We start from the raw sequence: 23,683 nt of genomic DNA, 5'->3' as shown, positions 1-23,683 counted from the left end.
GTTGAGAAACACTGGTCTAGGATGACTGATTGTCCGGAAAATTGTATCGGTAATGGCCACTTTAAAGCGGACCTGAACTTCCACTCTGCTCTAAAAGATAGGCAACAGTATAATAACCTTTAAAGAAAAGCATTTCGATGTTACAGCTGATACAAATCCTGCAATAATTCTGCAGTGCGTCTACTTCCTGCTTTCATGGAAGCAACCATTGCTAATATCCTGTGCTTTCAAATGAGCTTATATGTCTTATCTGCCATGGCAATCAGGTGGCACAGGGGTGAGATCAAACTACAGCTTGTGATTAGTCACAGATGAGGGGGAATTAGACAGGCTAAACTATCTAAATACATACAGGGTGCATTTCTCTGTTTTACTTTGTCCTGGGGGGGAGGTTAAAGGGGTTCTGTGGATAAATAGACACTTACCTGGGGCTTCTATCAGCCCCCTGTAGCAGTAATGTCCCACGCAGTCCTCCTCCGATCCGCTGTTCTCCGCCGCCGGCTCCGGTCCAGGGCGGCACGCTTTCAACTGCGGCTGGGCGCCAATGGCCACACGCCTGCTCGCTACCGCCGGCATCATCAGAAGCTTACTGCGCATGCGCAATACAAGAAACCTTTGTACTGCACCTGCGCAGTAAGCTTCCACTGACACGAACGGGAGCCCGCATTATTCGTCTGTCGTCAGACGAATAATTGCCCGGAGCCGGCGGGGAAGAACGGTGGATCGGAGGAGGACGGTGTGGGACATTACTGCTACAGGGGGCTGATAGAAGCCCCAGGTAAGTGTGTTTTTATCCCAAGGACACCCCCACAGAACCCCTTTAAAGGGAAACATAGCCTGATGCCAGAGAAATAGAGTGATAGGGAATAGGAGAGGGGCAGGGGAGTTGGTGACATAGAAGCCAGCATTATCACACACCTGACACAGCACATAGTAGAGATGGGAAGTTCGGATCTTTTCAATGATCCGGATGATTCGAATCGGATCATTGAAAAGATCCGGATCTTTGATCCGAATCTCGGATCATTTTACTACCGAAGCATTCGGGGTGAAATGACTAGCAGGACAGGTCTTTCCCTGCTGTGGACAGAAGGGGAGGGGGTGGACACACAGAGAAGGGGAGAAGATGGACAGAGGGCAGGGAGTGGACAGAGAAGGGACGAGCAGAGAGCAGAAATATTTGCACACAATACCCACATGCTGCAATCATATGTTTTACATGTATTTCACCTATATGCTCATCTGTGTACTTTGCATGCAAACGCACAGTGAAAGAAAGCATTCCCTGAAGATAAGTGCAGCTGTTAAGTGTCGGGTGCAGGAGGATCATATTGCCCTGAAATCACAGTGCCTGCAAAGTTACTGAGCTGTGCTGAGCTAAAAGCTTCCAATGTGGTCACTGTGCAGCACAACTACGGAACAGACGGCCTGTAATCAGCAGCAGTTATAGCCAGTATGTGTGCTCTACACATATCTGGCAGTGGCACCCACGTCCCCTCTCTCTCATCTACCTGCTGTCCCTGCAAGACTGGCTCCCCTCCCAACAGAGCGATCCATCTCTGCTCTGCTTCCAGGACTCCGCTGCCCGCTGAGAGGCGGCGTGTCGCTTCTGGCCCCGCCCCTTTTGCGATCCGAATCACTCATTTTGATGATTCGGATGATCGACTCATAAAATAGATTCGGATCAAAGATCCGAATCGTTCATGATCCGGACAACACTAGCACATAGTCACTCCCCCTTGTGCTCTCCTTTGCCCAGCTCTGGGGTGTTAAAAAGCTGCAGTTATTCCTGTAATCTTACAACCTCGATATACTCATGCAGCAGCTTCAGGGACAGGGAAGGAGAGAGAGAGAGAGAGAGAGAGCTCTCAGCTGAGTGTATCCTGTAGTGCACAAACAAGGCAGCATTAGGGAAACTGATCTATCATGCAAGCACCAGGAACACAGGCAGTGTGTGAGCTGGAAAAGAGCAGAATCATGTGTGCATATTCTGGTCTGAACATACCTCTCCCTGCAGTGTCTCTCCCCCCTTCCCCTGCATAGCTATCTCTTCTTCCACAGTCTTCATTCTTCTAGATCGAAATGCCCGGGTTACAGTGCTCAGCCCCGCCCCTCATCGTCACATGAAGAAGAGAGGAGGGGAGGGGCGCTCTCTATACACACACGCAGCCAGGAGAGACGGAGCTGGGAAAAAAGGGCGCATGCCGCTAGTGGACAAAAAGGGCGCCGCCATTCACTCCCATAATAAATAGCGTTTAATGGGCGCCGAGTAGGAAAAAAGGGCGCCGGAGCTAAATAAAGTTTATAAACGGCGCCAGGAGCTAAATAAAGTTTACAAACGGCGCCCGGCGATGTTTAATGATTTATAACTGAACTTGTGGTGATTTACGTTTATAAAATGCACCCGTGCCGAATAACGTTTATGAAAATAATAAACATATTTATCTTATTTAAATAATTAAAACATTATTTAAAGTTTTATCTCTTACTGTTTGTAAAACATTATTATTCACAAAATAAAGCGATCAGTACGTAACGTAAATTGCAAAAATTTTTTTGAATCCACAATTAGTAAAACATTATTATCCACATAATAAAGGGGGGTCTTAGGTTTAGGCACCAACAGGGGGGTCTTAGGTTTAGGCACCAATAGGGGGGTCTAGGGGTTAGGGGTAGGTACAGGGAGGGGTACTTAGGCAACAACAGGGGGGGGTCTTAGGTTTAGGCACTAACAGGGGGGTCTTAGGTTTAGGCACCAACAGGGGGGTTTTAGGTTTAGGCATTAACAGGGGGGTCTTAGGTTTAGGCACCAACAGGGGGGTCCTAGGTTTAGGCACCAAGAGGGGGGTCTAGGGGTTAGGGGTAGGTACAGGGAGGGTTACTTAGGCACCAACAGGGGGGGTCTTAGGTTTAGGCACCAACAGGGGGGTCTTAGGTTTAGGCACCAACAGGGGGGTCTTAGGTTTAGGCACCAACAGGGGGGTCTTAGGTTTAGGCACCAACAGGGGGGTCTTAGGTTTAGGCACCAACAGGGGGGTCTTAGGTTTAGGCACCAACAGGGGGGTCTTAGGTTTAGGCACCAACAGGGGGGTCTTAGGTTTAGGCACCAACAGGGGGGTCTTAGGTTTAGGCACCAACAGGGGGGTCTTAGGTTTAGGCACCAACAGGGGGGTCTTAGGTTTAGGCACCAACAGGGGAGTCTAGGGGTTAGGGATAGGTACAGGTAGGGTTCTGTGTAAGAGTAGGCTTAGGTATAGTTTTAGTAAAATTTTAGTAATAATTACTAATGTATTACAACATTTATTACGAACGTAGTTATATTTATATCATCTTTATAAACAATATTTTCAAATTTTATTATAACAACAAACCATAAATGACGGTTATTCACAATAATATACAATTATAACAATTAAACATATATTATTGGTTTTTTTATAAACGTAATTATAAGTTTAACTTTTGAAACAGGGAAGATTAACGTTTTCACAATTTCCGATTTCATAAACATTATTTAATGATTTATAATTTTGTTAAACATTATTTGTAAACGAAATATAGCACACTATATTTATAAACCCTATTAATGATTAATTATTATTTAGAGTTTACACCCCGCGCCCTTTTTGTCCAGGCGCCCTTTTTGTACGTACGCGGAGAGACTGGGGACAGACAGCGAGCAGCAGAGAAAGCTGATTATAAATAGCTCATCTGCTCCGCTCGTCTTCCCCAGCAGCCAGCCAGCACTGCAGCCAGAAAAGTGGTGAGTGCAGCATATACACAGCGGGGGTGGTGGGCGGCAAGCCAGGCAATACACAGACCTGCTCCTTGCGCCCCACCCACACAGCAGTGAGCTCCGCCCAGAGGCTCCAGCCTCCTGAGCCTATGTGTTGGCCCGGCCCTGCCTGGGGCTGCTGCACTACTCACGCCAATCGGCATGGAGCAGTCGGCAAGAAGTTAAAGGACAACTGAAGTGAGAAGAATATGGAGGCTGCCATATTTATTTCCTTTTGAACAAAACCAGTTGCCTGGCAGCCTTGCAGATCTATTTGGCTGCAGTAGTGTCTGAATCACACCAGAAACAAGCATGCAGCTAATTTTGTCAGATCTTACAATAATGTGAGAAACACCTGATCTGTAAGCACAAAATGTCAAACTTTATAATGTATAAAAAGAGCACAGCTTGGCTGTGCTTTGTTAAAACTTAGACCTGCTTTAGGAAACTCGCATGGGAGGCAGCAAAAAAAAAGCTGTCATGTATATTAATATTTTAGATCCAACAGGCTTTAAATGCACTAAGGAAGTTTAATGCATCAACCCCAAAGCCCTAACTGATGTTATAATTACTATGATTAACATCACTGCATGGACATAGGTTGGTCTGTGTAATGAGAACCTCTGCTGAATAATGTGTTATCTCTTTCTCTGCTGTTACCAGCATCCTACACAGTTCCATTGTTAATGCAGAAGGAAAAGATGGAGAGATTCTTCCACCAACAATCCAGAAACTAATGAAAGGATATAACAAATATCTGCGTCCCTTTTTCGATGGTAGGTGTTGCATGACATTGTCCTCATGTTTGTTTTAGCAATGTATTGGGTTTACCCAACAAGGATTTATTACTTCACAATATGCAAGGAAACCATATTAAAAGGGAAAAAGTTGTGAGAAATTGTAATTGCTGCACAGCCTGCAGTATATCTACACCCTGCAGGACTTCCTCTGAAGTACCAGGGATGTAGATCTTCGTCTGAGGATGTGCATGCTTGCCACTGCTTGGCTCACACTGACAATGCAGTTCCCATTCGTTGATCTAAGTCCCAGTGTCAGTGATCGCCAGCATCAATGAGATGCCTGCGGTTATTGTAATAAAAACAGTAACACATGCACACGTTATTTCCTGTTCATGTACTAACAGTAGGCGCAGGAATAAGAAAGTGCAAGGACATCTTGTGGCCAAATAGTAAAATTACACCTACACACATTTATTTTTAATAAAAACACATACATATATTATTAAAATTAACCCCTTACCTTGCCCACTCTCCCATAGTTACACCAATGATACTTGTGGCTTGTAATTAGAGATGCACGCAAAGCGGAAAAAATACACCTTTATTTCCAAATAAAATATTGGCAACAAACATTGTACTAGGGAAATATTTTAAATATTGTAATAACCGGGACACATGGGCAACTTAAATGTGTGGGTTTTATCCACAGGACAGCAGTCCCCAGTATCCGGCACCGGTGGGGATGGCTTATGCCGGATACATGTGCTTGCCGGTTGCTTTAGCAACTGGCCGAAATAGCACAAACCTCCCTCCTGAAATACTTTTCAAGGCTCCATCGATGTCTGGGAGTTTCTCTCTATCTCCCTGCGGGCTCAGAGCAGTTTTCCAACTCCTCCAGTGCACGGAAGCCGAGTGCACTGATATTACTATAATTTTATTTATATACTGTGTGTGTATATATATATATTATATAAACATATACATACATACATACATACACACGCGACTACAAGTCTTAGCATAGTGTGCATGTGCAGAACGCTCCTGCATATGGGAGCGCAATTGTAACGATCTGTGTCAGCGAGAGGCAGAATCTGATTATTAGGTGATCTGCAGTATCACCTATAATGCAGATATATACCTGATTATAAGGTGATCTGCAGAATTACCTATAATGATGGTATATCAGAAGCTGCCGTGACAACAAATACAGAAGGAGTAACAGGTGTAGCCACACAGGAGGTATATGATAAATAGTGCTTGGTGTAACAGTAATACGTGATAGCTCACCAGAGGAGCTGGAGAATACTATCAGTATAGCGACTCTCACCAGAGGAGCTGGTGGATGATATCAGTACCGTAGCCCTCACCAGAGGAGCTGGTGAACACTATCAGTACAGAAGCCTATCACCAGAGGAACTGGTGAATGATAACAATACAGTAGTTCTCACCAGAGGAGCTGGCGGAGACTATTAATACAGTAGTCCTCACCAGAGGAGCTGGTGGGCACTAACATTGAAGAATCTCACCAGTGACAAGGGCTCACTGGTGAGTAGAGTAGTCAGACAGATCAGTTTGGCAACAGACAGGAGTATACAGTACAGAATCGGCAGGAAAGAGGATAAAGGTATTATAGGCAGTGTTAGCAACAGGATCAGATGGCTATAGTACAGAGACGTTAAACAAAAGGGAAGTCAGAAGAGAGCCAGAGGCATGCACAAGTATCAAGCAATATATCAGTTAACAATAATAAATCCTAGTCTGTGTGAAATTCCCGGTTTCCTCCCGGATCGAAGCACACTGGATCTATCTAAGGTCTGAGTGCTAACACGTAGCATTCGCAACAGCAGACAAAGAAAGACTGAATCCTCCGGGCTTAAGAGCCCGAGGACACCTCGCAGCACGCCCCCCTGCGTTCAGCCAATCAGCGGCGACGGACGCATTGCGTGACGTCAGCCGACCCGTAGGTCAGCTAAGCCGCCTCCTCGCCACATAAAGTCCATGACGGTGCGCGCGCACGCGTCACAACAACCCTATGGGCAGCAGACAAACCTGTCCTCGGCATGCTAGACGCCGGAGGCACAGGTGACACAGTGGGCAACGGAATGGAGGCAGCTGCGGAGAACGCTAGACTACCCGCAGCTGCTTCCTCCATGTTCCTTACAGCAATCATGGAAGCACTGGGCTAGCGCATACACAGCAATTCGCAGCTTGGGCAATTTGGCTACTGTACTAGGCCAAACAGCGGATCTAGGAAGAGGACTGGGAGGACAGCGTTGTACCTACAAGCCTAGGGGGACTGGAAGGTAAATAAAAGAACACTATTTATGTTCACCTCAGGGAACCTTCAGGGCCATTTTACACTGTGGCCTTGGGGTAAGCAATTTTACCGTGAGAGGCCGTTAAGTTAACAAAAGTCTATGGAGACAATCATACTTAATGCAATGCGATGTGACGGAAGTAGTCAAATTGCTGCAATCCCGTCACAAAGTCAACAGTACGTTACCGCATGATCTGTGCCTACTGCACATATTATGCAGTAATGCAAGTCTATGGCAACGCAGTAATTGCGGTGCAATGTGGTACGCAAGCGCAGACTGAGTACATACTTCTCAGTGACGTAATTCCTATCCAGTTATTCGTGCAGTGATCCCGTGGCGGGCTCCCCTGTAGTGGGATCACCTCACAGCATAAGTGTAAAAGCATCCTTAAAGTAGTAGAGGCAAAGCAATAAGTCAGGCAACTGCATTGTTTTAGTAGAGAATGCAGATGGCAGTCTCCATATTCCTCTCCCTTCAGGTTTTGTTTTAAGCAAACCTGAAGCGAAAATTAACTCATGATATAATGAATTGTATGAGTAGTACAGCGAAGAAATATGACATTAATAGCATTAATAATAATATTGTTTTCCAGTACAGGAAGAGTTAAAAAAAACAAAACTTCAGTTGTATGCAAAAGAGCTTTCTGAGCCCTTCGACCCACTGGGTTGAGTACAGTGTTGCTTTCTGAAGATCTTAAAGGAATACTGTAAGGGGGTCAGGGGAAAATGAGTTGAACTTACCCAGAGCTTCTAATGGTCCCCCGCAGATGTTCTGCGCCCGTGCAGCCACTCACCGATGCTCCGGCTCCTTCTAATGGTCCCCCGCAGATGTTCTGCGCCCGTGCAGCCACTCACCGATGCTCCGGCTCCTTCTAATGGTCCCCCGCAGATGTTCTGCGCCCGTGCAGCCACTCACCGATGCTCCGGCCCCCTCCGGTTCACTTCTGGAATTTCAGACTTTAAAGACTGAAAACCACTGCGCCTGCATTACCGTGTCCTCGCTCCTGATGATGTCACCAGGAGCATACTGCGCAGGCGCAGACTCTAGTGTTTCCCCGACCCCCACAATATTCCTTTAACCAGTTCACCCCCAAGTTTTTTTACTCTAACGGACCAGAGCAATTTTCACTTGTCAGTGCTCCTCCCTTTTATTTCCTAATGACTTTATTACTACTTATCACAAGAAAATGATCTATACCTCGTTTTTTTCGTCACCAATTAGGCTTTCTGTGGGTAGTACATTTTGCTAAGAATTTTTTTATCCTAAATGCGTTTTAATGGGAAAAAAACTAAAAAAATGAAAAAAAATAATTATTTCTCCGTTTTCAGCCATTATCGTTTTAAAATTAAACATTCTCGTGTGGTTAAAACAAACACCGTTTATTTGCCCAGTTGTCCCGATTATTAAACTGTTTAAATTATGTCCCTATCACAATGTATGGCGACAATATATTATTTTGCAATAGAGGTGTTATTTTTCTTTTTTTTTTTTTTTTGTTCTGGCCATAATTACCAGCCCCTATATAATAAATTAAAATTAATTTTCCCCCACAAAATATAGATTAAAAAAAGCCAAGTCCCTAAGGCAACTATTTATTTATTTATTTATTTTAAGCTGATTTTTATTTACAAGTGTTTTTTTTTGGGGGGGGGGGGGGGGGTTGGAAGTGTAATTTTATTAATTGTATTAATAGTGTGTATGTACTTGTATATATATGTGTAATATACTTTTTGGCCACAAGATGGCGCTAGTGAACACTCTCCCGTATAGGAAGTGATCACTTTTTTTTTTTTTTACTCTTTATTAAACTGTTCCTTCCTGTTCTTATGAATGGACGCGGCCGCTGTTTGCGGTCGCGTCCATTCACTCCAGGCAGTGCGATTGGGTAGAGGACCACTCGGTCCTCTTCCCCAATCACTCAGCACGGGATCCCGACGGTAATGGCGGTGGTAGCGGCGCGCACATGTGCGGAGCGGCGGCGGGAACGCGCGACGTATTAAAACGTCATGTTGCCATTAACAGGCAAGAGCATGACGTTTTAATACGATACATTGCCATTAAATAGTTAAACAGCTAAGAAATGGTGGCTGGATAGTGTACTGGTTAAGGGCTCTGCCTTTGACATGGGAGACCAGGGTTCGAATCCTGGCTAGGTCAAGTACCTATTCAGTAAGGAGTTCAAGGCAAGACTCCCTAACACTGCAGGGTGGCCTCTTGAGCGCGTCCCAGTGGCTGCAGCTCTTGAGCGCTTTGAGTCCGACAGGAGAAAAGCGCTATACAAATGTTCGGATTATTAAATGGCTTGTGATAAGGTTTTACTGCAGGAAGGTTCAAAGAGTCATTATTTCTGCTTTGTTTTATAGTTTAAAAGGCAGAGTGTGTTTTTAAAACTGCAATTGTGACAGTTTGATGCAGTGTTATAACAAAAAGCTATATAACTGAAAATTAAAATATGAGACTCTTTTCTTTGCGACTAATGTTCTATTTATTATCTATACTACACATACAATTCATTATATCATTAGTTCTCTTTACGCTTCAGGTTTGCTTTAACAACTTCCAAACATTTAATAGTTGTAAGCTGTAATAGCTACAGTGTCCTGAACATCTGCAAATGTAGTTTTCATGTTACAAGTTCACGTGCCCTTTTCATTCCAAAATGGCTTTTATGTCAGTTTATTTCAATTTGTAACTGTAATGATCTGCTCCATTTTGTAAATCTGAGGGCTGCAGGTCCCTGGAAAAGAGACCTGTCTCCACTCTGCAAGCTGCAGAGTTGCTGTTCTGGGGAGGAATTTTCATCCACTTGTCATGCAAATTGCTTAGCTGCTTCCTCTGATGGCTTGCAGTATAAAAAACATTTCTTCCCAGAATTCCTGGCTGGTCCTGATGGTTTGTTCCTGCTAACGTACCTGGAGTCTCAGCCTTTGCTAACTGTTTGCTAAGATTATCTTAGAGTAATTCCTTGGGAGTGCACTAGGCATTCCTTGTAGCTTAGTCAGGTTGTATTATCTGTACTGCCTTGTATTGTCTATCTGTTGCGATTGTCTTGTCGCCAGTGGCGGTCGACAGGAAATCGTTCTGTCTGTCTGGATCGCATCCGCCCTAGCGGCAGTGGTGGTGGTTCCGTCTGTACTCTGTCTGGGAGTGTAGTCCAGGGCTGCGGTTGCTACTGGCTACTCCTTCTGTCTGTCTTGTCTGGAACGAACGCTTGCTGCAGGCTCGGTGAGGTTTAGCAAGCATTCGCGTTCTCTATTCGTTTTTGTGTTACATTGGTTAGTTAGGGTTGGCGTGCTTTGTCTCTGTTGCGCTTTTCATGTGGAGACCGCGCCATTAGCGTGCTTTGTCGCTATTGCGCTTTTCGTGTGGCAACCGCGCTTAGCGAGTGTGTTTGTTATTTTCCTTGGCGTTCTCATCATTGTTATTTGCTGTGTCTTTCTTGCTACAGTTGTGCTCTGTCTTTATTCAGTCTTGTGTCACTGTTGGCAATCGCCACTCTTGCGATTGCGTTCCCACTTGATTTCCGTTGTTGTGTGTTCACCATCGCCGGGGGGCGACTAGATTGGTGAACACACATACATTCTGTCACTGTGCTCACTCTCTCTGAGGGCTATCTTGCCCTGTATTGTTGCAATTCATACAATTCCCACCTGGCATCTGTGGCAGTGCAGAGGGGTTGTTCCTCTGCACTCCACAGCTCCATCTGCTGGTGGGAATTTCCCTCTACCAGTGCATTGCACCAAGCTGGGTTCTGCCGTTTTATACACTTGTGGAGGTTTCTGTAGTGTCGGCGCGCATCCTGTGCGCTGACCATGGAAATAATTCCGCAATCATTACAGTAACAGTACCATTTTTCTTTTAGAGTAGGTATTACAAATCTTGCCTATCAAAGGCTCCTTAAAGGGGCACTATGGCGATAAAATTGTAAAATTTAAAATATGTGCAGGCATAATCAAATAACAAGTACGTTTTTTTTTCCAGAGTAAAATGAGCCATAAATAACTTTTCTCCTATGTTGCTGTCACTTTACAGTAAGCAGTAGAAATCTGACAGAACCGATAGGTTTTGGACCAGTCCATTCTCGTCATGGGGGGATTCTCAGGGATTTATTTATTTTCAAAAGCACTTAGTGATTGGCAGTTGCTCTGTCCAACTGCCAAAAAAATGTGTATCAACCAGGGAAGCTGGCCAGCATCATTGTTTAAATTCTTTTTCGGGAATATCTTTATAAAGACTAAAAGCCATGCTGAGAATCCCTGATGAAGAGATGGACTAGTCCAAAACCTGTCGCTTCTGTCAGATTTCTACTGCCTACTGTAAGTGACAGCAACATAGTGGAAAAGTAATTTATGGCTCATTTTACTCTGGAAAAAAATGTACTTATTACGTGTCTATGTTGGCACATATTTTAATTTGTACTTTTATTCGCCATAGTGCCCATTTAAATGTCTTTTTACGTATCTTCCTAGGTTCATTTGCAATAATTTTCCATTCCTTGCCATCCCTTTCCTTTATGTATGTTCCAATGTCGACCAGGATGTGTTAGTCTCTGAATAAATGTCCCAACATGCAGTGATCTGCAGAAGCCCCCAGGTGTGTGTTGAGTTAGCTGGAAATGAAGTAAAGCAAAATGGTGTGTGAAATTTAGGAAAAACATAGACTTTAGCATTCTCATTACAGCTCACTGGAAACGTCTGTTAAAAAAGGAAATATGTTTTGACATGCCGCATTAGTATTTTAGTGGACAGAGCAGGATTTACATGACTCTTCATGCTGCCATGATTCTGCATTACAGTTCCACTGCGTGGAGTGTGACTTATGGGTTGGCGGGATTTACGCAATTGAAAATAATGTACTGGCTGCAGGGGCTCTGTATTCCAACGAGCAGAAAAGTCAAGCTGTCATTTCCTTACCATTAACTGCACACTTGTCAAGTAGAATAGAAGTAAGTACGGTAGTTTCAGTTCCTGTTTCCTCCTGAAAAATCTTAGGAGTATCTGACCCTTCCTGTCTTTTTTTTTCTTTGAATGTCCAATTCTGCTTAAAGTGCATTTTTGCCCTCAGCCATTTTTGAAGAGAAAACGTGACCAAGAATTGAACTTCATCCCAATCAGTAGCTGATTCCCATGAAAAACCTTTTCCTTTTCACAAACGGACCATCAGGGGGTTCTGTATGGCTGATATTGTGTTGAAACCCCTCCCACATTGTGATGTCAGGACCATGGTGCTGACATCCCACTGTGGGAGCCTTGTTGCATTGTGGGAAATAACAGCTGTTTCCAACTGCCAAAAAGCAAGCAGCATATGCTTCCACTGACTTCACCTGCCATCAGTAAAAATGTCACCATATAATAAATGTCAGAATGTAAATCAGGGAGAGGAAAGCTTTTACAATGGGCAAACACTGACTAAATCATTTATACATAATTATTATAAAAAATAAGCACTTTTGTTTATTACTTTATTTTCACTGGAGTTCCTCTTTAATCTATGTCTAGAGTTCTTTTGGCTGTTTCTGATATTTATTGGAAGTGTGTACTAGTGTTTGCCAAATTGTGTTTGTACCTTATATGTTGTTAAAGCGGACCTGAACTCTTGCACAGGAGAGAAGGAAATATAGAGAAATCCACCATGTGTGTTTTTATGAAGAACAGTCTGTCTAATTCTTCCTTATCTGCAATTAATGAGCCAATGTAATTTGAGCTGTCAGCTCTTTGCTGACACTGTCGAATTCTGAGCTAATATGTATACACAGGAGGTTAACCTTTTCTGTACTCCCATCAAACCAGGAAGTAACCACACTGCAGCCTCTCTGTGGAAGTTCTGTAAGTTGTTATGAAGAAATTTTTTCTTAAAATGTTATTATTCTGTTTCTTATCTATTAGAGCAGAGAGGAAGTTCTGAGTTCAGGTCAGCTGTGTTTGTGTGCGGTCCATAGTTTTGTTCTCTTTGCCTATATTTCCCTTTTGTTTATTCAATGTTGTTCAGCTTTACTTGCGCCTTTTCTAGCTTTCTTTTGCTTATTTGCATATGTGGAAGTTGTTAGCTTTCCATTTGTGCATGTAAAAATCTATGCACAGCATGTGAGATGTCCCTCTAGATGCTCTTGCTCATCCTGGAGTTTCATCCTGGCCACTTGTGTCCCCCTGAAAGAGCACACGTTGATGCTGAGCAACCACACAGGATTTGTAGTTCTACAAGGTAAAAGAGGCACTCGGCATGCCATTGTTAGTATGAGTACTGCTTGTACAGGACCTGTTGACCCTGGCACAGGTGGTTGGCATTGTCTTTCCCATGGCGCAAAGTTTAAGTGATCACTGGTCTTCACCAGAGTGCCCTACAAGAGATGAGAAGCTGCTACCCCTAGCGATCCATTGACTACTGCTCTGCGAATGGCCATCCCCAGGATCAGCCCAACAGAGACAAAGAGAACAAGCGAGTGTGCACTTGGGAAGTTCGGTGAAGAGTTCAGAGTCAAAGAACAAACTCATGTCTAGAGAGGTGGTTATCAAGGTGAAGTTGCTTAACAGGCTGAGCTTAGGACTTGTGGCAATCACGGCTAGCTCAAATAACAGGCAATCATAGATAGCAGGGATGATATGCAATCAAAGGTCAGTACCTGGATCAAGAGAGCGTGAATGTGCCCAGTACAGAGCAGCCATCTTTGGGAGCACTCAGGCTCCCAAAGATTGATGAAGCCTTCTGCAGCAGCAGATGTGAGCAGTCTGCAACCAATCGGCTAAAGGGGGATCCAAGAATGGAATGCGGGGACACAGAGGCACTGCTCATTTACTCATTATCTATTTAGCTGTCGGATTTATAATAAAATTTACAAAAAGGGCACTCTGCTAAATGTCTTTATCTCTGCTAATAACACCACTTTTCTGGCAGTCTGTTGTTCGCCAACCTAATAAATAACTCCAATATTTTCCAGCTCTCCCATTTCACAAAACATTTGCATAGCAGAGTCCCATTATCCGGAATTAAGGCAACCACAAGTCTCAACTACTCAGCATGCTTGATAGATAACAGGAAACCTTATTTGTTCTGGGAGGTTTGCCTGGCCACAAACTACTCACCGATGCTCCAGAGATGTCCAGCATCACCTCGCGGGCTCCTAGTGGCTTCCGGAGTCCCTGCACGCAAGTCGGCATGTCACATGACCCAATGCGGGCGATCCCCGCTGGTGCAGGGTACCAGGGACTCTGCTGTATTTAAATAAGAATATTTGCAGTTGATCATTCTTGACTTGTCACTTCAGTTTTGCTTGGAAGCAATCATTTTTTTCAGACTGAAAATGCCATAGAATGAGACATATGTTGCCAGCATTAAGGCTATAGTCACACTTAAAGAGACACTGAAGCCTAAAAAAAAAAAACTGTTTTTACTTATCAGTCTTCTTAAAGGGGTTCTGTGGTCTTCTCAAATAAACAAAAACCGACACTTGCCTGGGGCTTCTATCGGCCCCCTGCAGCTGTAATGTCCCACGCCATCCACCTCTGATGCTCAGTTCCCTGCCGCCGGTCCCAGTCTAATATTCGTCTAACAAGACGAATAATTCTCGCTCCCGCGCTCATCATCAGGAGCTTATTGCACAGGCGCAGTACAAAGTTTTCTTGTACTGTGCCTGCGCTGTAAGCTCCGGATGACGTGCGTGGGAGCGAGCACGCGCGCAGCCATGGCCGCGCAGCTGCAGTGTAATTAGTCGCGTGATTAGACTGGGACTGCCGGCGGGGAACGGAGCATCGGAGGAGGATGTCGGGGGATATTACAGCTGCAGGGGACCAATAGAAGCCCCATGTAAGTGTCCGTTTTTGTTTATTTGAGAAGTCCACAGAACCCCTTTAACCACTTGCCGACCGCCCACAGCCCATGGGCGGCGGCAAAGTGGACGCCTAAAGGACCGCAATACGCCTTCAGGCGGCGCGTCCTTTAGGCATGCCGGGGGAGCGATCGCGTCATTGATGACGCGCGCTTCCCCCGGCAACTGGCTCCGCCCACCCGCCGTAACATCCCGCCGGCCATACGGAAGCGCCGGCGGGATGTTAACCCCGCGATCGCCGCTACAAAGTGTATAATACACTTTGTAATGTATACAAAGTGTATTATACAGGCTGCCTCCTGCCCTGGTGATCCCAGTGTCCGAGGGACCACCAGGGCAGGCTGCAGCCACCCTAGTCTGCACCCAAACACACTGATCTGCCCCCCCCCGCCCACTGATCGCCCACAGCACCCCTCAGACCCCCCCCTGCCCACCCCCCAGACCCCTGTTTGCACCCAATCACCCCCCTAATAACCCATCAATCACTCCCTGTCACTATCTGTCAACGCTATTTTTTTTTTATCCCCCCCTCTGCCCCCTGCCCCCTCCTGATCACCCCCCCACCCCTCAGATTCTCCGCAGACCCCCCCCAGACCCCCCCCCCCCTGTGTACTGTATGCATCTATCTTCCCTGATAACCTGTCAATCACCCGTCAATCACCCGTCAATCACCCATCAATCACCCATCAATCACCCCCTGTCACTGCCACCCAACAATCAGCCCCTAACCTGCCCCTTGCGGGCAATCTGATCACCCACCCACACCAATAGATCGCCCGCAGATCCGACATCAGATCACCTCCCAAATCCATTGTTTACATCTATTCTCTCCTCTAAACACCCACTAATTACCCATCAATCACCCATCAATCACCCCCTATCACCACCTGTCACTTTTACCTATCAGATCAGACCCTAATCTGCCCCTTGCGGGCACCCAATCACCCGCCAACACGCTCAGATTGCCCTCTGACCCCCCCTTATCAATTCGCCAGTGCATTAATTACATCTGTTCTTCCCTGTAATAACCCACTGATCACCTGTCAATCACCTGCCAATCACCTATCACCCATCAATCACCCCCTGTCACTGCCACCCATCAATCAGCCCCTAACCTGCCCCTTGCGGGCAATCTGATCACCCACCCACACCATTAGATCGCCCGCAAACCCGCCGTCAGATTACCTCCCAAATGTATTGTTTACATCTGTTATCTTCTCTAAACACCCACTAATTACCCATCAATCACCCATCAATCACCCCCTATCACCACCTGTCACTGTTACCTATCAGATCAGACCCTAAGCTGCCCCTTGCGGGCACCCAATCACCCGCCCACACGCTCAGATTGCCCTCAGACCCCCCCCCCCCCTTATCAATTCACCAGTGCATTAATTACATCTGTCCTTCCCTGTAATAACCCACTGATCACCTGTCAATCACCTGCCAATCACCTATCACCCATCAATCACCCCCTGTCACTGCCACCCAACAATCAGCCCCTAACCCGCCCTTGCGGGCAAACTGATCACCCACCCACACCAATAGATCGCCCGCAGATCCGACATCAGATCACCACCCAAGCGCAGTGTTTCCATCTATTCTCTCCTCTAAACACCCACTAATTACCCATCAATCACCCCCTATCACCACCTGTCACTGTTACCCATCAGATCAGACCCTAATCTGCCCCTTGCGGGCACCCAATCACCCGCCTACACGCTCAGATTGCCCTCGGACCCCCCCTTATCAATTCGCCAGGGCATTATTTACATCTGTCCTTCCCTGTAATAACCCACTGATCACCTGTCAATCACCTGTCAATCACCCATCAATCACCCCCTGTCACTGCCACCCATCAATCACCCCTGTCACTGCCACCCATCAATCAGCCCCTAACCTGCCCCTTACGGGCAAACTGATCACCCACCCACACCAATAGATCGCCCGCAGATCCGACATCAGATCACCACCCAAGCGCAGTGTTTCCATCTATTCTCTCCTCTAAACACCCACTAATTACCCATCAATCACCCCCTATCACCACCTGTCACTGTTACCCATCAGATCAGACCCTAATCTGCCCCTTGCGGGCACCCAATCACCCGCCTACACGCTCAGATTGCCCTCAGACCCCCCTTATCAATTCGCCAGGGCATTATTTACATCTGTCCTTCCCTGTAATAACCCACTGATCACCTGTCAATCACCTATCAATCACCCATCAATCACCCCCTGTCACTGCCACCCATCAATCACCCGCTGTCACTGCCACCCATCAATCAGCCCCTAACCTGCCCCTTGCGGGCAATCTGATCACCCACCCACACCAATAGATCGCCCGCAGATCCGACGTCCGATCACCTCCCAAGTGCAGTGTTCACATCTGTTCTCTACCCTAAACACCCACTAATTACCCATCAATCACCCCCTGTCACTGCTATTTATCAGATTAGACCCCTATCTGCCCCTAGGGCACTCAATCACCCGCCCACACCCTCAGAATGCCCTCAGACCCCAGCCCTGATCACCTCGCCAGTGCATTGCTTGCATCTATTCCCCCCTCTAATCACACCTTGAGACACCCATCAATCACCTCCTGTCACCCCCTAGCACACCTACCCATCAGATCAGGCCCTAATTTGCCCCGTGTGGGCTCCTGATCACTCGGCCAAACCCTCAGATCCCCCTCAGACCCCCTTCCGATCACCTCCCCAGTGCATTGATTGCATCTATTTTCCCCTCTAACCACCCCCTGAGACACCCATCAATCACCTCCTGTCACCCCCCTAGCACTCCTATCCATCAGATCAGGCCCAATACAACCTGTCATCTAAAAGGCCACCCTGCTTATGACCGGTTCCACAAAATTCGCCCCCTCATAGACCACCTGTCATCAAAATTTGCAGATGCTTATACCCCTGAACAGTCATTTTGAGACATTTGGTTTCCAGACTACTCACGGTTTTGGGCCCGTAAAATGCCAGGGCGGTATAGGAACCCCACAAGTGACCCCATTTTAGAAAAAAAGACACCCCAAGGTATTCTGTTAGGTGTAGGACGAGTTCATAGAAGATTTTATTTTTTGTCAAAAGTTAGCGGAAATTGATTTTTATTGGTTTTTTTTCACAAAGTGTCATTTTTCACTAACTTGTGACAAAAAATAAAATCTTCTATGAACTCGCCATACACCTAACGGAATACCTTGGGGTGTCTTCTTTCTAAAATGGGGTCACTTGTGGGGTTCCTATACTGCCCTGGCATTTTAGGGGCCCTAAACCGCGAGGAGTAGTCTAGAAAACAAATGCCTCAAAATGACCCGTGAATAGGACGTTGGGCCCCTTAGCGCACCTAGGCTGCAAAAAAGTGTCACACATGTGGTACCGCCGTACTCAGGAAAAGTAGTATAATGTGTTTTGGGGTGTATTTTTACACATACCCATGCTGGGTGGGAGAAATTTCTATGTAAATGGTCAATTGTGTGTAAAACAAATCAAACAATTGTCATTTACAGAGATATTTCTCCCACTTAGCATGGGTATGTGTAAAAATACACCCCAAAACACATTATACTACTTCTCCTGAGTACGGCGGTACCACATGTGTGGCACTTTTTTACACCCTAAGTACGCTAAGGGGCCCAAAGTCCAATGAGTACCTTTAGGATTTCACAGGTCATTTTGCGACATTTGGTTTCAAGACTACTCCTCATGGTTTAGGGCCCCTAAAATGCCAGGGCAGTATAGGAACCCCACAAATGACCCCATTTTAGAAAGAAGACACCCCAAGGTATTCCGTGAGGAGTATGGTGAGTTCATAGAAGATTTTATTTTTTGTCAAAAGTTAGCGGAAAATTGATTTTTATTGTTTTTTTCACAAAGTGTCATTTTCCACTAACTTGTGACAAAAAATAAAATCTTCTATGAACTCACCATACTCCTAACGGAATACCTTGGGGTGTCTTCTTTCTAAAATGGGGTCATTTGTGGGGTTCCTATACTGAACTGGCATTTTAGGGGCCCTAAACCGTGAGGAGTAGTCTGGAAATCAAATTTCGCAAAATGACCTGTGAAATCCTAAAGGTACTCATTGGACTTTGGGCCCTTTAGCGCAGTTAGGGTGCAAAAAAGTGCCACACATGTGGTATTGCCATACTCGGGAGAAGTAGTACAATGTGTTTTGGGGTGTATTTTTACACATACCCATGCTGGGTGGGAGAAATACCTCTGTAAATGACAATCTTTTGATTTTTTTACACACAATTGTCCATTTACAGAGTTATTTCTCCCACCCAGCATGGGTATGTGTAAAAATACACCCCAAAACACATTGTACTACTTCTCCCGAGTACGGCGATACCACATGTGTGGCACTTTTTTGCACCCTAACTGCGCTAAAGGGCCCAAAGTCCAATGAGTACCTTTAGGATTTCACAGGTCATTTTGCGGAATTTGATTTCCAGACTACTCCTCACGGTTTAGGGCCCCTAAAATGCCAGGGCAGTATAGGAACCCCACAAATGACCCCATTTTAGAAAGAAGACACCTCAAGGTATTCCGTTAGGAGTATGGTGAGTTCATAGAAGATTTTATTTTTTGTCACAAGTTAGTGGAAAATGACACTTTGTGAAAAAAACAATAAAAATCAATTTTCCGCTAACTTTTGACAAAAAATAAAATCTTCTATGAACTCACCATACTCCTAACGGAATACCTTGGGGTGTCTTCTTTCTAAAATGGGGTCATTTGTGGGGTTCCTATACTGCCCTGGCATTTTAGGGGCCCTAAACCGTGAGGAGTAGTCTGGAAATCAAATTCCGCAAAATGACTTGTGAAATCCTAAAGGTACTCATTGGACTTTGGGCCCTTTAGCGCAGTTAGGGTGCAAAAAAGTGCCACACATGTGGTATCGCCGTACTCGGGAGAAGTAGTACAATGTGTTTTGGGGTGTATTTTTACACATACCCATGCTGGGTGGGAGAAATAACTCTGTAAATGGACAATTGTGTGTAAAAAAAATGAAACAATTGTCATTTACAGAGATATTTCTCCCACCCAGCATGGGTATGTGTAAAAATACACCCCAAAACACATTCTACTACTTCTCTTGAGTACGGCAATACCACATGTGTGGCACTTTTTTGCAGCCTAACTGCGCTAAGGGGCCCAAAGTCCAATGAGCACCTTTAGGCTTTACAGGGGTGCTTACAAATTAGCACCCCCCAAAATGCGAGGACAGTAAACACACCCCACAAATGACCCCATTTTGGAAAGTAGACACTTCAAGGTATTCAGAGAGGGGCATGGTGAGTCCGTGGCAGATTTCATTTTTTTTTGTCGCAAGTTAGAAGAAATGGATTCTTTTTTTTTTTCTTTTTTTTGGCCACAAAGTGTCATTTTCCCCTTACTTGTGACAAAAAATAATATCTTCTATGAACTCACTATGCCTCTCAGTGAATACTTTGGGATGTCTTCTTTCCAAAATGGGGTCATTTGGGGGGTATTTATACTATCCTGGAATTCTAGCCCCTCATGAAACATGACAGGGGGTCAGAAAAGTCATAGATGCTTGAAAATGGCAAAATTCACTTTTTGCACCATAGTTTGTAAACGCTATAACTTTTACCCAAACCAATAAATATACACTGAATGGTTTTTTTTTTAATCAAAAACATGTTTGTCCACATTTTTTGCGCTGCATGTATACAGAAATTTTACTTTATTTGAAAATTGTCAGCACAGAAAGTTAAAAAAATCATTTTTTTCCCCAAAATTCATGTCTTTTTTGATGAATATAATAAAAAGTAAAAATCGCAGGAGCAATCAAATAGCACCAAAAGAAAGCTTTATTAGTGACAAGAAAAGGAGCCAAAATTCATTTAGGTGGTAGGTTGTATGAGCGAGCAATAAACCGTGAAAGCTGCAGTGGTCTGAATGGAAAAAAAGTGGCCGGTCCTTAAGGGGTAGAAAGACTGTGGTCCTCAAGTGGTTAAGCATTAATGCCCTACCTGAAACGCAGCATCCCCATGGCTGAACTCTCAATTAATAACCCCGAAATCCCAGAGGGGAAGATTTGGGGCTCGTTCCGTGTAGAGGCAGAGCTTTGGGCAGCAGCTCTGCCTCTACTTGCATCAATCTGCGTGGATTTCCGCCTCCGCCCGCCCCTCTCAGTCTTCTTTCACTGAGAGGGACGGGGAGAGGTGGCGATCAGCGCAGATTGATTGGTCTGGAGGCGGAGCTGCAGCACAAAGCTCTGCCTCCCCAGGGCAGCAAAATCCACGACTTGGAAAGTCGGGGATTTTTGCCCCTGGATTTCGGGGGTTTTAATTGAGAGTTTAGCCGCGGGGATGCAGCGTTTCAGGTAGGGCATTAATGCTAATGAAGTCTGTTAAGTAAAAAAGTTTTTTTTTTTTTTTTTTTTTTGAGGCTTCTGAGTCTCTTTAATGGGTTGCATTGCATTGCGGTACACTTCCACCGCTGCAGCTCATCGTGAGAGCAATGTAAGTCGGTGGGGTCTTACACACTATGGTGACGTGGTGCGACATAAAAAAAGTAGCAAAATTGACACAAGGCCGCCACAAAGTCTACAGTGTGTTGCAGTAATGCAAGTCTATAACAACGCATTGTTACTGCCCAATTGCTAACAACATTTTGGGATGCATTAAAAGGGAAATAAAAACTCGAGATGCTAGCATAATATTGCCCCTGTTTAACTCTCTAGTAAGGCCACATCTGGAATATGGAATTCAGTTCTGGGCACCACATTACAGGAAAGATATTGCAGTTTTAGAGCAGGTGCAGAGAGGAGCAACAAAATTGATACGTGGGATGGAAGGTCTCGCTTACCAAGAAAGGTTATATAAGCTGAGTTTATTTAGTCTAGAGAAAAGACGCCTTAGAGGGGATCTAATTAACATGTATAAATACATCAGAGGGCAATATAATAGCTTGGCGGATGAGCTTTTTGTCCCTAGGCCTTCTCAAAGGACTAGAGGACATGATCTGCGCATGCAGGAAAAACGTTTTAGCCATTTATTTAGGAAAGGGTTCTTTACAGTAAGAGTGATTAAGATGTGGAATGCATTGCCACAGTAAGTCGTTATGGCAAACTCTATACCTGCATTAAAAGGGGGCTTAGATGCTTTCCTTGCGTTGAAATACATCCATGGCTACAATTACTAGGTAATGCCTAATGATGTTGATCCAGGGATTTTATCTGATTGCCATCTGGAGTCGGGAAGGAATTTTTTTCCCTTTTGGGGCTAATTGGACCATGCCTTGTAAGGTTTTTTTCGCCTTCCTCTGCATCAACAGGGATATGTGAGGGAGCAGGCTGGTGTTGTACTTTGTTCTCTGGTTGCACTCGATGGACGTATGTCTCTTTTCAACCAAAATAACTATGTAACTATGTAACTACAGTGGGTTGCAAAAGTATTCGGCCCCCTTGAAGTTTTCCACATTTTGTCATTTTACTGCCACAAACATGAATCAATTGTATTGGAATTCCACATGAAAGACCAACACAAAGTGGTGTACACATGAGAAGTTGAACGTAAATCATACATGATTCCAAACATTTTTTACAAATAAATAACTGCAAAGTGGTGTGTGCATAATTATTCGGCCCCCTTTGATCTGAGTGCAGTCAGTTGCCCATAGACATTGCCTGATGAGTGCTAATGACTAAATAGAGTGCACCTGTGTGTAATCTAATGTCAGTACAAATACAGCTGCTCTGTGACAGCCTCAGAGGTTGCCTAAGAGAATATTGGGAGCAACAACACCATGAAGTCCAAAGAACACACCAGACAGGTCAGGGATAAAGTTATTGAGAAATTTAAAGCAGGCTTAGGCTACAAAAATATCTCTAAAGCCTTGAACATCCCACGGAGCACTGTTCAAGCGATCATTCAGAAATGGAAGGAGTATGGCACAACTGTAAACCTACCAAGACAAGGCCGTCCACCTAAACTCACAGGCCGAACAAGGAGAGCGCTGATCAGAAATGCAGTCAAGAGGCCCAAGGTGACTCTGGAAGAGCTGCAGATCTACAGCTCAGGTGGGGGGATCTGTCCATAGGACAACTATTAGTCGTGCACCGCACAAAGTTGGTCTTTATGAAAGAGTGCCAAGAAGAAAGGCATTGTTAACAGAAAAGCATAAGAAGTCCCGTTTGCAGTTTGCCATAAGCCATGTGGGGGACACAGCAAGCATGTGGAAAAAGGTGCTCTGGCCAGATGAGACCAAAATGGAACTTTTTGGCCAAAATGCAAAATGCTATGCGTGGCGGAAAACTAACACTGCACATCACTCTGAACACACCATCCCCACTGTCAAATATGATGGTGGCAGCATCTTGCTCTGGGGGTGCTTCTCCTCAGCAGGGACAGGGAAGCTGGTCAGAGTTGATGGGAAGATGGATGGAGCCAAATACAGGGCAATTTTGGAAGAAAACCTCTTGGAGTCTGCAAAAGACTTGAGACTGGGGTGGAGGTTCACCTTCCAGCAGGACAATGACCCTAAACATAAATCCAGGGCAACAATGGAATGGTTTAAAACAAAACATATCTATGTGTTAGAATGGCCCGGTCAAAGTCCAGATCTAAATCCAATCGAGAATCTGTGGCAAGATCTGAAAACTGCTGTTCACAAACGCTGTCCATCTAATCTGACTGAGCTGGAGCTGTTTTGCAAAGAAGAATGGGCAAGGATGTCAGTCTCTAGATGTGCAAATCTGGTGGAGACATACCCTAAAAGACTGGCAGCTGTAATTGCAGCAAAAGGTGGTTCTACAAAGTATTGACTCAGGGGGCTGAATAATTACGCACAACCCACTTTGCAGTTATTGATTTGTAAAGAAATGTTTGGAATCATGTATGATTTACGTTCCACTTCTCATGTGTACACCACTTTGTGTCGGTCTTTCACGTGGAATTCCAATAAAATTGATTCATGTTTGTAGCAGTAATGTAACAAAATGTGGAAAACGTCAAGGGGGCCGAATACTTTTGCAACCCACTGTATAT

The 23,683-nt window shown here is 45.0% G+C and overlaps 1 protein-coding gene across 10 annotated transcripts in view; it reads left to right on the top strand.

Annotated features, from left to right (window-relative positions):
• The window catches only part of GABRP (gamma-aminobutyric acid type A receptor subunit pi), a 321,182-nt gene that overhangs the window by 158,687 nt on the left and 138,812 nt on the right, over positions 1 to 23,683 (top strand). For all 10 annotated transcript variants that reach the window (XM_068256854.1, XM_068256853.1, XM_068256859.1 and 7 more), the window contains one exon: positions 4,439 to 4,551. In XM_068256854.1, the coding sequence (XP_068112955.1) occupies positions 4,439 to 4,551 (113 nt within the window). The remainder of the gene's footprint in view (positions 1 to 4,438; positions 4,552 to 23,683) is intronic.

Source organism: Hyperolius riggenbachi, chromosome 10 (assembly GCF_040937935.1).
Source record: "Hyperolius riggenbachi isolate aHypRig1 chromosome 10, aHypRig1.pri, whole genome shotgun sequence".
Classification (NCBI taxonomy): domain Eukaryota; kingdom Metazoa; phylum Chordata; class Amphibia; order Anura; family Hyperoliidae; genus Hyperolius; species Hyperolius riggenbachi.
This window is presented reverse-complemented; position numbering and strand designations above follow the sequence as displayed.